Source organism: Arvicola amphibius, chromosome 12 (genome assembly GCF_903992535.2).
Source record: "Arvicola amphibius chromosome 12, mArvAmp1.2, whole genome shotgun sequence".
In the NCBI taxonomy this organism is placed as follows: Eukaryota; Metazoa; Chordata; class Mammalia; order Rodentia; family Cricetidae; genus Arvicola; species Arvicola amphibius.
Window position 1 is genome coordinate 121145821 of NC_052058.2, and position 13212 is coordinate 121159032.

General features: G+C 45.8%; 1 protein-coding gene across 1 annotated transcript; it reads right to left on the minus strand.

Moving 5' to 3' along the window:
- Window positions 1-1351: 1351 nt before the first annotated feature.
- On the minus strand, window positions 1352-12825 carry Znf473 (zinc finger protein 473). Its single transcript, XM_042054046.1, is given in 17 exon segments — window positions 1352-1502; window positions 1901-1970; window positions 1973-2223; window positions 2225-2381; window positions 2384-2508; window positions 3043-3214; window positions 3217-3270; window positions 3413-3703; window positions 3706-3804; window positions 3807-3934; window positions 3936-4167; window positions 4170-4432; window positions 4434-4551; window positions 4554-4630; window positions 7549-7614; window positions 11433-11675; window positions 12698-12825. Coding segments are annotated over 17 exon segments (2625 nt in total).
- Window positions 12826-13212: the final 387 nt, after the last annotated feature.

Genomic DNA, 13212 nt, shown 5'->3' on the forward strand with positions numbered 1-13212 from the left:
CCTATTGGTGTGCCTGGCTGTAGCCTGGCAGATGCCTACTGGGCAGAGTGGCCCATTCCTGCAAACACTGTCATACACAGTTTTTACCAGCAACATCTTCCTGGTATGCTGCTTTGTTTCAGCATCTCAGACAGTTTCCTAACTTGCCTGATGTTAGGAAAATTCACTCATGAATCCAGATGTTTGAAGTCATTAATTTCACGACAGACTTAGCTCTTTTATATGTAATAATTCAAATGGAGGAAGATTATGGAAAGAGGTGGCATGAGAATATGTGATCCTCTGTGCTCTGAGTTTGGGAGATTATGAGTAAAGTTTTAGCAATTTGCAATTAGAAAGTTACAAATTCACATGTTAAACCTAGAACAAAACAGAGATGCAGGTGGAAGAAAAGTCCAGGTATTTTTAAAAAAAATTAAGGAGTTGAGCAAAACCTGGGCTATTAGAAAGCTTTAAAAGCCATGAATGATGCAGGGAACATCAACCACAATCACCAGTTCTCATATTTAATAGAAATGTGTGTTTGTGCTGGTTGTGGCGGTGCACACCAACAGGATTTGCTGAAGGAGGTTGAGGCAAGAGAATCACGAGTTCAAGGCCAGACTGGGCTACACGTTTAAAATGGGGCTGGAGAGATGCTCAGAGGTTAAAAGCACTGGTTTCTCTTCCAGAGGTCCTGAGTTCAATTCCCAGCAACCATACGGTGTCTCACAACCATTTGTAACAAGTATAATGAGATCTAGTAACTTCTTCTGGTGTGTAAGCATACATGCAAGCAAAACACTGTATACATAATAAATAAATGAATCTAAAAAAGTGTATTAAAATTTATTTAATCCTCACCACAGCTCCAAGGGATGTGAATATTATGCCCATTTTGCAGATAAGGAAACTGAAGTATTGAGAAATTATTATGACTTTCATAAGGCTGACAGAACTGGAATTCAACTCAGGCAGACTGTCTCCAAAGTCTAGCATTAAATCCTGACATTACACAGTTTTTTGTTGTTGCTCTTTCAAGACTGGGCTTCTCGTGTAGCCCTGGCTGTCCTGGAACTTGTTTTGTAGATTAGGCTGGTCTTGATCTCAGAGATCCCCTTGCCTCTACCTCCCATGTGCCACCACTATCCAGCAATTGCACACCTTAATTTTTCTGTTTTTGTCTAGATCAGGGGTTTTCAGCCTGTGGATTGTGACACCTCTGGGGGTCAAATGACCCTTCCACAGGGTTTGCCTGAGACCATCAGAAATTTACATGAGGAGATGTATGAAAGGTTGCAGCATTAGGAGGGTGGAGAACCACTGATCTAAATGAAATATGAATTTGTACATTTTGTCTTATCAACTTTTATTAGGACTTATTGGGAGGTGCCATTTGCGATGTGTTGGTTTCAATGGCTGACTTTATAAGAAAGCCTCCCGATGTAGGCGACTCTGCTGTCACCAAGTGGCTCTGGGCAGTACTACTTGTTACTTTACAAGAGTGAAGTTGCTGGTGTTTGCTAAGAGCAGAAAGGCCATGAAAGGCTTTGTGACAATCTTGATAATGTGGTTCTCCTGGGTGGGAATTCTCTGGTGTTGACGGATGAGCGCTGAAGCCAAAGGCTTGACCGCACACACCACAGATAGATAGAAGGCTTTACCGCACACACCACAGATAGATAGAAGGCTTTACCGCACACACTACAGATAGATAGAAGGCTTTACCACCCACACCACAGATAGATAGAAGGCTTTACCGCACACACCACAGATAGATAGAAGGCTTTACCGCACACACCACAGATAGAAGGCTTTACCGCACACACCACAGATAGATAGAAGGCTTTACCGCACACACCACAGATAGATAGAAGGCTTTACCTCACACACCACACATAGAAGGCTTTACCACACACACCATGGATAGAAGGCTTTACCGCACACACCACGGATAGAAGGCTTTTCTCCACTGTGAGTCCTCTCATGCTCCTCTGATTTGCTCCCTGGGAAAAGGCTTTCCCACATGTGCCACACGAGCATGGTTTCTCCCCAGGGTGAACTCTGCGGTGAAGAGGAAGGCAGGGGCTCTGGCTGAAGGCTTTCCCACAGTCACCACATTTAAAGGGCTTCTTCCCAGAGAGAATCTTCCGATGCTTAGAAAGGCAGCAACTCTGACAAACCGCGTTCCCACGTTCACTACACCTGAAGTGCTTCTCTGCCATACGAATTCTCTGGCGCTGAGTTGCTCTGTTCAAAGGCTCTACCACACTCAGGGCATGTAAAGAGTTTCTCCCCAGTGTGAATTAACTGATGTTTCAAAAGCTGGGCACTGTTGCATTTGTTAATGGGTGCTCACCTTGGGAGGCTATGCTCAGTGACAGAGGCGTTACGCACGCAGTTTCAGGCTCAGTGCGTTCATTTGGCTTCACACGAGCATGGATGCCCTGATGGCAAGTGAGCTGCATACTCTGGTCATAGGTTTTCCCACATTGGTTACACTCATGGGATTGGTGGGGGCTGTGGACCCCCGGGCCCTGAATTTCCTGTAAACAACTTGCTATGCTTGCAGCTTCTCTGAACAAAACAATTTGTTTTCCTCTGCACTGAGCAGCCTGCAGCTGCTCTGAGCACAAGACCCTCATGAGTTCCTGATGGCAGGGAGTGAATTCTGGAAATCCCAAGAGCTGGGGCATGGCTATCAGTTAAGGAACCCATTTATAAGGGAGCACAATAAAGTTGGCATTTTTGTTTCAAGGATGGCCCGTGTCCTCGTGTCTCTGTCTGTGTGCGTGGGTTTTTTGTTTTTTGGTTTTTTTTTTTTTTTTTTTTTTTTCGAGACAGGGTTTTTCTGTGGCTTTGGAGCCTGTCCTGCAACTAGCTCTTGTAGACCAGGCTGGTCTCGAACTTACAGAAATCCGCCTGCCTCTGCCTCCCGAGTGCTGGGATTAAAGGCGTGCGCCACCATCGCCCGGCCATGTGCGTGTGTTTTTAAATCTCTAGCTTTATTCCTGGCTCACGTACCATCCTGTACTGCAGGCCCTACACAGGATGTTGCGACCCTTCTGATGCCACCAAAGGTATCTGTTGTGATTGTAGGCTTTTCCACATTTGTTACTCTTGAAGCATTTCTCAGTATGCCTTGAGTTCCGACCTAAAGCCTCCTCACTTCCATTTTCTCTGGTGTGAAGGCTCAGGTGGCAATTCAGAGCTGAGCTGCAAACAAAGTGCTCTCACACTGATTGCATTCATCCAGGCACTCGCTGATGTCAACTTTACGGTCTCCTTGCACTTAGCACAGGCAAAGCGCCTGTTTGTGGCATGGCTCAGCTGATGTGGAACAGATGTGAGAGATGGCTGACATGCTCTGGACACTGGTAGCCCCTGCAGCATGAGGGGGTTCACTGATGCTCATTAAGGTGTGTGCTCAGACAGAAGGTTTTCCCACACTCGGTGAGTTTGTAAGGCTTCTCTCCACTGTGAACCCTCTGGTGGATCTTCAGGGTGGAGGAGTGGTTGAAAGCTTTACCACATTAGCTACACTTGTATGGCTTCTCTCCTGTAGGAACAGTCTGCTGTTTGGTGGACGATGACCTCTGATTAAAGGTCTTTTTGCAATTTTGACACTCGAAGACAGGTTTTGCAAAATAAGTTTTTTGATGTTGGACAAAATGTTTCCTTCCGTGGAAGATTTCAAGGCATGTAGCACATTCACAGAGTTTCTACTATGGGATTTCTGGTGTTCAGCTAGAGAAAAGGCCTGGCTGAATGGGTCCCCACATTTCTCACATCTGTAGGACTTAGTGTTTGTGGGAGTTTTCTGGTCTTAATAGGCTGTGAATGAAGAATGGATGGACTGTCACCACACGGCCCCTTATGCAGTGTTTGGGGGTCACTATTACTAGCAGGTAGTTTTTCTTGGTCCCAACCTTGAAGCTTACACAGTTTTCCTGTGAGCACCTCTGCTCTGTAGCAGCTTTTGTGGCTCGCTACTTTGACTCCTGGATGGATTTTTGAGGTTATCACTTTGAGTTTTACACAGGTTTCTTCCAGTGTGGATATCCTGACTGACCCTTTTCCCGCATTCCCAGCACATGGAGGATTTATAGCTTGTTCAAGTCTCTGGACGCATGAGAAGGAAAGCAGCCTTGCTGGGCCCCCTTGCCTGCTCTTGCCATTCTCCCTTGCATGGATAATCCAGTGCTGGATGAGGTGGTGACTCTGGCTGGAGCGTTTCCCATACTTGCTATACTGATACAGCTTCTCTTCTCCCTGGACAGAGTCCTTCTGGCTCCGCTCTAAGTAACAGCTGCAGTCACTCCCGGCTTCCCTCGGTGTCTCTGGAGCAGTGTTCTTGGCAAATATCAGACATCACAGCATCGTCTTCTATGGAAGGAGAGGCCCAGGACGGAGGCTGCTCTTGAACTTATGACTCTTGTAATTTGTAATGTCAGATGTTAGGACTTTCTGGATCTCCTAGCAAACTATCTAACCAGCTCTCACCTATACAGCCCTCAAAGCTGAGTTCCTCCTTGGAAAATTTCTCCATAATCAGGGAAAAGCCATCTTCGAGAAGCCCTGCTGCAACGGAGAACTCTTGGTCTCGGTCACTTCAGAAAGAAAGAGAGTATGTATAAATGCCTTCTGTTCCCTGGGTTAGTGGGCTGAAAACAGAAATGAGAAAGGTCTGGAGACCAGCCCGTCTGTCAGTGGCGTCCTGTCTGGAAATGGCAGCAAGTAAGAAATGGAAAGCTCGGAATGGTCATGAAGGGAGCTGAGGGTCTGTAAGGATTTAGCAGAGGAGAACCATGGCCATGATCATGATGACCACGAAGCCAAGTTCACTAAGACATCTTCCAGGCATACCTCCTTCTCCCTCTACCATACAGCATCAAAATCTTACTCGGGACATCCTGGGTGCTTGGTGACAGGGAAATCTTCCACATCTATCCAGTCCTCTACCCTAGTATACTGGGCTATCCTGATTCAGGCACCAATTTCCTTCAAACCACTTAGAAATGTCTCAGCCCTCTTCTTTTCCTGTCTCTGTCATCATCATTAACTAAAAATCTGGTCACAGGTTTCTTGTTGGCCTCCCAGCCCCTTTATCCACTCTTCCACATTAACCCTGGGGTATTGGGAAATATTATGTTAAGGCCCTGTTGTAGGCAGGCCTGCTTGTTCCCCGCTGCCCAGACTCCTGAAATAACCACACAGAAACTATTAATTAAATCACTGGGAAAAGATCTTCACCAACCCCACAACAGACAAAGGTCTGATCTCCAAAATATATAAGGAACTCAAGAGACTAGACTCTAAAATGCTAATGAACCCAATTAAAAAATGGGGCACTGAACTCAACAGAGAATTCTCAACAGAAGAAGTTCGAATGGCCAAAAGACACTTAAGGGCAAGCTCAACCTCCTTAGCAATCAGGAAATGCAAATCAAAACAACGCTGAGATACCATCTTACACCTGTCAGAATGGCTAAAATCAAAAACACCAATGATAGCCTTTGCTGGAGAGGATGTGGAGTAGGGGTACACTCATCCATTGCTGGTGGGAATGCAAACTTGTGCAACCACTTTGGAAGCAGTGTGGAGGTTTCTCAGGAAATTTGGGATCCACCTACCCAGGACCCAGCAATCCCACTCTTGGGAATTTACCCAAGAGATGCCCAATCTATTACAAAAGCATCTGTTCAACTATTTTTATAGCAGCATTATTTGTAATAGCCAGAACCTGGAACAACCTAGATGCCCTTCAGTGGAAGAATGGTTGAAGAAAGTGTGGAATATATACATGCTAGAATACTACTCAGCGGTAAAAAACAATGACATCTTGAATTTGCATGCAAATGGAGGGAATAGAAACACCATCCTGAGTGAGGTAACCCAGGCCCAAAAAGATGAACATGGGATGTACTCACTCATAATTGGGTTCTAGCCATAAATAAAGGACATCGAGCCTATAATTCGTAAAAATCCTAGAGAAGCTATATAAGAAGGTGAACCCAAAGAAAAACATATAGTTATCCTCCTGGATACTGGAAGAAGACAAGATTGCCGGACAAAAAATGGGAACATAGGGGTGGGGTGGGATGGGGGGAGGGGGGATGGGGCGAGAAAAGTGTGAAGTGGAGGATGGGAAGAGCTTGGGGGAATAGGATGGTTGGGGTATAGGAAGGGTGGATATGGGAACAAGGAATTATATATCTTACTTAAGGGAGCCATTTTAGGGTTGGCAGAGGCTTGACTCTAGAGGGGTTCCCAGGTGTCCAGGAAGACGCCCCCAGCTAGGTCCTTGGCAGCTGAGGAGAGGGTGCCAGAAATGTCCAGATCCTATTGCCATACTCATGAATATCTTGCATATCACCATAGAACCTTCACCTGGCATTGGATGGAGAAAATGACAGAGCCCCACATAGGAGCACCGGACTGAGCTCCCAAGGTCCCAATGAGGAGCAAAAGGAGGGAGATCATAAGCAAGGAAGTCAGGACCGTGAGGAGAGCGTTTACCCATTGAGACGGTGGGACAGATCTAACGGGAGACCACCAAGTCCAGTTGGAATGGAACTGATGGAACAGGGGACCAAACCGGGCTCTCTGAATGTGGCTGACGGTGGAGGAGGACTGAGAAACCAAGAACAACGGCAATGAATGTGAACTCTACAGCATGGACGGGCTCACTGTGAGCCTTAACCTTCACCTGGCGATGGATGGAGATAGAGACAGAGCCCCACATTGGAGCACCGGACTGAGCTCCCAAAGTTCTGATGAGGAGCGGATGGAGAGAGATCATGAGAAAGAAAGTCAGAACCATGAGGGATGCGTTCACCCACTGAGACGGCAGGACAGAACTAATGGGAGACCACCAAGTCCACTTGGAATGGGACTGATGGAACATGCGACCAAATCAGACTCTCTGAGGGTGGCTGATGGTGGAGGCTGACCGAGGAGCCAAGGACAATGGCGATGGGCTTGGTCTCTACGACATGGACGGGCTCTGTGTGAGCCTTGTCAGTTTGGTTGCTCACCTTCCTGGACCTGGGGGGAGTTGGGAGGACCTTGGACTCAACATAGTGTAGAGAACCCTGATGGCTGTTTGGCCTCAAGAGGGAGGGAGTGGGGGTGTGGGTGGAGGGGAGGGGAGGGAAGGGGGAGGAGGAGGGGAGGAGATGGCAATTTTTAATAAAAATAAATAAACTGGAAAAAAAATAAATCACTGCTTGGCCCATTAGCTCTAGCTTCTTAATGTCTCTTACATATTAATTTAACCCATTTCTAGTAATCTGTGTATCGCCACGTGGCTGTGGCTTGCCGGCCAAGTTTTGGCATGTCTGTCTCTGGCAGCTCCATGGCTTCTCTCTGACTCTGCCTCCTTTCTCCCAGCATTCAGCTTAGTTTTTCCCCACCTAGCTCTACTCTACCCTATCAGGCCAAGCCCGTTTCTTATTAACCATGGTATTCACAGCATACAGAGGGGAATCCCACATCAAGGCCCCTCTCGTGCTAGGAATCAGGGGTCCTGGAAACACGAAGGTCAGTCAGCCAAGGACTTTTCATTACCACAGCATGTGTTGCGGCAGGGAAAGACACAGGTGACAGTGAAGTGTGGCTGCTGCCATTGGAGACCTGCACATACACTTGTACACATGTGTGCATGTGCATAGTTCGCTGTCTAAGCTTGGAAAAACCTACATGACGAAGTGGCAGAAACGGAACTCAGAGCTGGGCACTCATACCCAAGTTGTTCACCATCAAGGAGCACTAGCACAAGCAGGGGGCTTCGGAGAGCTCACATTACTGGCCTCCCAGGTACTGTCGTACACAGCATTATACAGTGAGAGCACAGCTGGCCATCTCTAGGCTGACCATGGGAAGTACGCATTCCCCTGCATTTCCTCATTTGCCTTTTGATGGTCGCTGTCATTGGGAACATAGCATTCTTTCTCTACATCCAAGCAAGTTGTTAAAAGAAATGTTCAGAGTTTCTGCCTCATATCAGAAAAAGAATTTAGAAAATTTTTTTATTTTTTATACCTATTTTTGTCTCTATCGTACCTTTGATTTGAATATATATGCCTGTATATGTCTATATAAATAATGTGTAAGTTTTCCACAATGAAACAATGAATTTTCCCGCAGTAACCTTTGAAGTTTTCAGGAAGAAGATGGGCCCCACAACAACAACCCCACCTGGTTGATATGACATCATGATGCTGATACTGCTACTACAAGACCTGTTTGGGTACCAGCTGCTCAAGACGGTTCCAACTTGGTTAGCTGAAATGGTTGCACTTTTTTACAACATTCTTGCCAGAATTCCAAATTGGAAGCTCAGAAAAATCCTACAGAATACTCAGAAACTATTTGCAACTATACCAGACAGTAATCTTTGAACTTACCAACATCATTTTTACTTTCACAGGTCCCACAGAAAGAAAATTGCCCCCATGACAGCTGGAAGCAATTCTAGAAGACCATGTCCTGTCTCCCAACAAAGTTGTCCTCAGGGTTAGGGACATCATTTAGGAGTTGATTATAATTGGTATAGGGTTGGGTTGTAGGGGTGAAATTTTGTAGGCTCAGGGATCTCTTTTTTAAAAAAAGGAAATTGGATAGGATAATAGATTAGTGTAGAGTTTACTCACACTAATAATAATAGTGAGTAATAGAGTGAATACTTGTTATTATTTATAGGCAATTTACATTAGTATAGATTCTTGTATATTGATACAAACTTAAATTATATTGAATATGTTTCTTTTTGTCCACAATATTTGTATACCTAGAAAAAGTTATTTTGTTTATATTGTATGCATGCATGCTTCTACCTTGCTTAAAACATTTTTGTATATTGATACAATTTTAGGACATTTCTATCTCTTATCAAGATACTTATACATTGTTTACATTTTGAGATCATTGTCCTCATTTGTTGCACAGTTGTTTATTGTATATTATTCTAATATGAAGTCTAGTCCTTTAAATTATATAGTATTAAGAATTATAGATCAATAATCATCTATGTTTGTCATACTTATAGTTAGAATAATCAGGTTCTTTAGATACATAGAGATTGTATTCTACATAGATAGATAATCTGAACGACTTCAAAGAGCTGTAGAATAAGGCATTTAAAAAACTTAGAGTTCTGTTGAAGTGAGACACAATTGCTCCTGGCAGCACCGATCTATTCCCGAGAGAATGTTGAGCACTGAAGACACTCCACTCAGAGTTTGTTTTCTTCTTGGCAAAACTGGCCTTTGGGCAAGGAACTGCCCATGCCTCTGCCACTGACAAGGTACATGGTTAAGCAGGACATAAGGAAAAAGACTGTCAAATCTTGCCAAGACAGGGTAAGATGGTTTTGAAAAAAATTTTTGCCTCTGAAAATGGTCTGTCAGTTACTCTAGGCCTTAGCCAAAGTTGGTTGCTTCAACGCTGCAAATGAAACTTTGGGTGATTGCCCAGGTAGCCAGTTGTCTCTGTCATTTGTTGGACATTTTGGAAGTTGCTTGATTGCACTTCCTGCTTACTCAAATAATATTATTTCCCTTCTCGGATCTTTGATGGGGTTGAAGACTAGATAGTTGTAGTTACTTTCCTCTCATGACTTGGCCAATTATTTATTATACAAGACTTAAACTCATTGGGATAGGATAATTATTGAACATTTATTCTGTTTCTTGCTTGATATATTTTTTTGTATATAATTTTGTATTAGGTTTAGAATTCTCTTATTAAACAAAAGGGGAAGTGCTGTAGGAAATCCTTTAAGTTACCCGCCCCCTGGGGCGTGGCCTCTTATACTATTTATGCCAATGTAAAGCATGGCGTTCCCGCCTCTTTTTCAGCTGCAGGATTCAGTTGCTGTTTTTCTGTTCCAGCAGAGGATTCTGATTTGTGAGTTCTACCCTAATAGTAACCCTCTATTATTCTCAATTCTGAGCTAGTGTGGGGATTTCTTTTAAGTGTCCTCTTCAGTGGGATTCATCCCAAAAAATACTCAGCAGTGTATTAATCAATTATTGGGCATAACTCCTTCTGTACTGGTAACTGGATTGACCTTTTTCCCAACATGGGGCCCTAGTGTGAAAGTATTCACTCAGTCAAACCTTTGTTCTCACAGTTAAATCTACTTAAAACCAGCCCCAGTGATGGAGGAGAGTTATCTGTCTATGTTACTTTCATTGGTTAATTAATAAAGAAAACTGCCTTGGCCCTTTAAGAGACAGAAAATTAGGTAGGCGGAGTAGGACAGAACAGAATGCTGGGTAGCAGGAGTGGGGAGACTTCAGGCAGTCGCCATAGTGAGTTGCCATGCTTCTCCTCTCCGAGATGGACACAGGTTAAGATCTCTCCTGGTAAGCCACACCTCATGGTGCTACACAGATTACTAAATATGGGTTAAAGGAAGATGTGAGAATTAGCCAATAAGGAGGCTGAAACTATGGGCCAGGCAGTGTTTTAAAGAATACAGTTTCCATGTAATTATTTTGAGCAAAGCTAGCCGGGTGGGGGACGCAGCCCGCCGCTCCACTCAACACCCCAGAGAGTGGAATTCCTTCTCTCCTGGGCATCAGTGGGATGAGCGCCCCACAGCTTAGCACAGGGCTGGAAGAGGCAATCTGGATTTTTACATAGCCAGTGTTTCGCCTTGATCTGGTGCTAAGAGAAACACTTTAATCAGCTAGCATTTGGCAAAAATGCTAAATGTGAATCAGGCACCATCTTGCTTCCTCCAGCGGTTGATGCTGGTTGCCATGGTTACACAGGGCCGTGTTCCCAGCGCCACAGAAGTACATGCTCAGAGTGCACCGCAAGGTCGCGTTTTTCCTTCCTCTTTCTACATCTATGACAAACTTCTTGCTCAAAACTAACCACACAGATTGTAGTGAACCACAAACTCCCTCTCCCTCTTAGGAAACCATAGCCCTTCCTCTATCTACCCGCTTCAGATACACCCAGGCTTCACAGCCACGCCCCCCTCTGAGACGAGTAAACTAACAAGCACCCGTTCTGTCAGCCTTGTCTGATTTCTTAGCCCTGTGAAATGCATGCTGGTTATTCTTGGTATTGCCAAAGAATTGTTAACTGTGTCTGTGTGGGTATATAAACTTGGGACCTTCCGGGGGAGAGAACACTGAGAGAGCGCTGGGGAGAACACGGAAGAATCAAGGGGACAGGATGAGAAGGCATATGATTCATTCTCCTTCTGGACCGAGAGGTTTGGGGACCTGGCACCCCAATAAACCTCAGTACCCAGGTGGCAGTAAGCAAGGAACTGTGGACTATCCAGATGGGCGGAGCTAAACCTGCCAGTCTTTAGTTCTGAGTCTTCCTTACGGGGACAGAAAATACTGTCTGAAGCCTGCCCTGCCCTGGTGCCGTCCCTCTCTCTCACTGCAAACGGCTCGTCTGCCATCACACAGGGATGCACCGTCTACACTGGAGATGATAGAGCAGCTGTGCCTGACAGCATTAGGCCACGGGCTTGACTTACTCCCAATGTGGCTGTAGCTGTGCCTGAGCCAGGAAGAAGGTAGAAGCCAGAGGCCACAGGGCATGGGGCTGTGTAAATTTTGAGTAGAAAGCATCCCTTGTGGAGACTTGAAGTAAAAAGGCTCTGGAGAGGCACCAGGATGCTTGTTCTGAAGGCAGAGACATAACATGCCAGAGTGAGGTCCTCTCTGTAACATGGGCAACAGACAATAGGTAAATTCTTGAGTCTGGGCATCAAAAATGTGTAGAAAACAGGTAAGACTTGCTGGGGCTGGGCGGGATCTCAGGCGGAGTCAGACAATGGAGAGAGCACTCCTATCTCACCGCCAGTACTGGGGCTTTCAGGCATCCTTTGACCATAGCATCAAGCTCTTCCCTGATGTCTGGTTGGAAAATCAGGCTGGGTTTTGGGGTCTGCTGAGAAAAACAATCCTGATACAGCGGGCCATCCAGATGGGCAAGCAGGAGCTTTCTGGCCTGAACGTCGTTCAAATCTGTGTAGGAGCCAAGGTCAACACACTTCTTACTGTGAGATACAGCCTAAGAACTGAAAGACACCGACGGAAGCCTCCTGAGGTGTTCTTGTAGCTGCGGGGGGGTGGGGGCAGGCAGGATGGAAGGGACACACAGCTGCCCTGGCATAATAAAATCCTAAGGAAGAAAGGGCCCACCACATGATATATTTACTTTTTTGTCTTTTCTTTAGGGATAAGTTTTCTCTGGTGTTTTCTGGGAAAATACAAAACGGACTGATTAGAGGAGATGAAATGAGGCTGAGGGTGGCGGCCATGGGGGCCGCTGCTGGATGGGAAGCCGTGGGATGTGCACTGGGGTAGACACTGTCTGCCCTCTTACCATGAGGCTGCAACACAGTCAGTGGGTTTGGCGGTGTTGGCTGCTCTGTGAGAGTCGTGCTGGCTCCTGTGTTTTACACGGGAGTCCCGCTTCCTTCTGAGACTCGGGAGGAAGGGTCCGTGAGCAGTGCCTTCTCATTTCTTGATTTGGTAGGGTTTTTTACTGCCAAGACCAAACACTAGGACCAAAGTAACTTGGGAGAGAAAGGGTTTATTTCAGCTCGTAAATCTCAGATCACACTCCATCACCAAGAGAGGTCAGGATAGGAACTCAAGGCAGGTGCTGATGCAGAAGCCATGGAGAAATGCTCTTTACAGTTTTACTCTCATGGCCTCAGGACTGCTTCTTATAGTACCCAGGACCGCCAGCCCAGGAGTGACACCACCGATAATTAAGGAAATGCACCATTGTTTTTGCCTGGAGGGCAACCCAGTAGGACCCATTTTCCTCAACTGAGGTTCCCTCTTCACCCAAAGACTCCATCGTGGGTCAAGCTGACAAGAAACTAGCCAGCACTCCTCCATTGCTAGAGTCAGAGCATCCATGTGACTTCACTGAGGGCTGTGCAAGCTTGCATTCTGGCAACTGCGCTGTGTTCTTCTACTAACAGTGAGTTCCTACTGTTGAGTCTGAGCACAGCGAGAGCTCTGAGTGCTCCTAGGAATCACTAAGCTGGGGGGCTCTTGGGGAGCACAGCTGAGAGCTCTGAGTGCTCCTAGGAATCAATAAGCTGGGGTGCTCTTGGGGAGCACAGATGAGAGTACTTTTCCTCTCTAAAGTTCTGTTTCAGAATCCTGGCAAGGAGGGGGGATGACTGTGGAAACTAGGAGGAAGAGCCTTCAGGCTCACCAAGTACAGGGCTTACGCAGA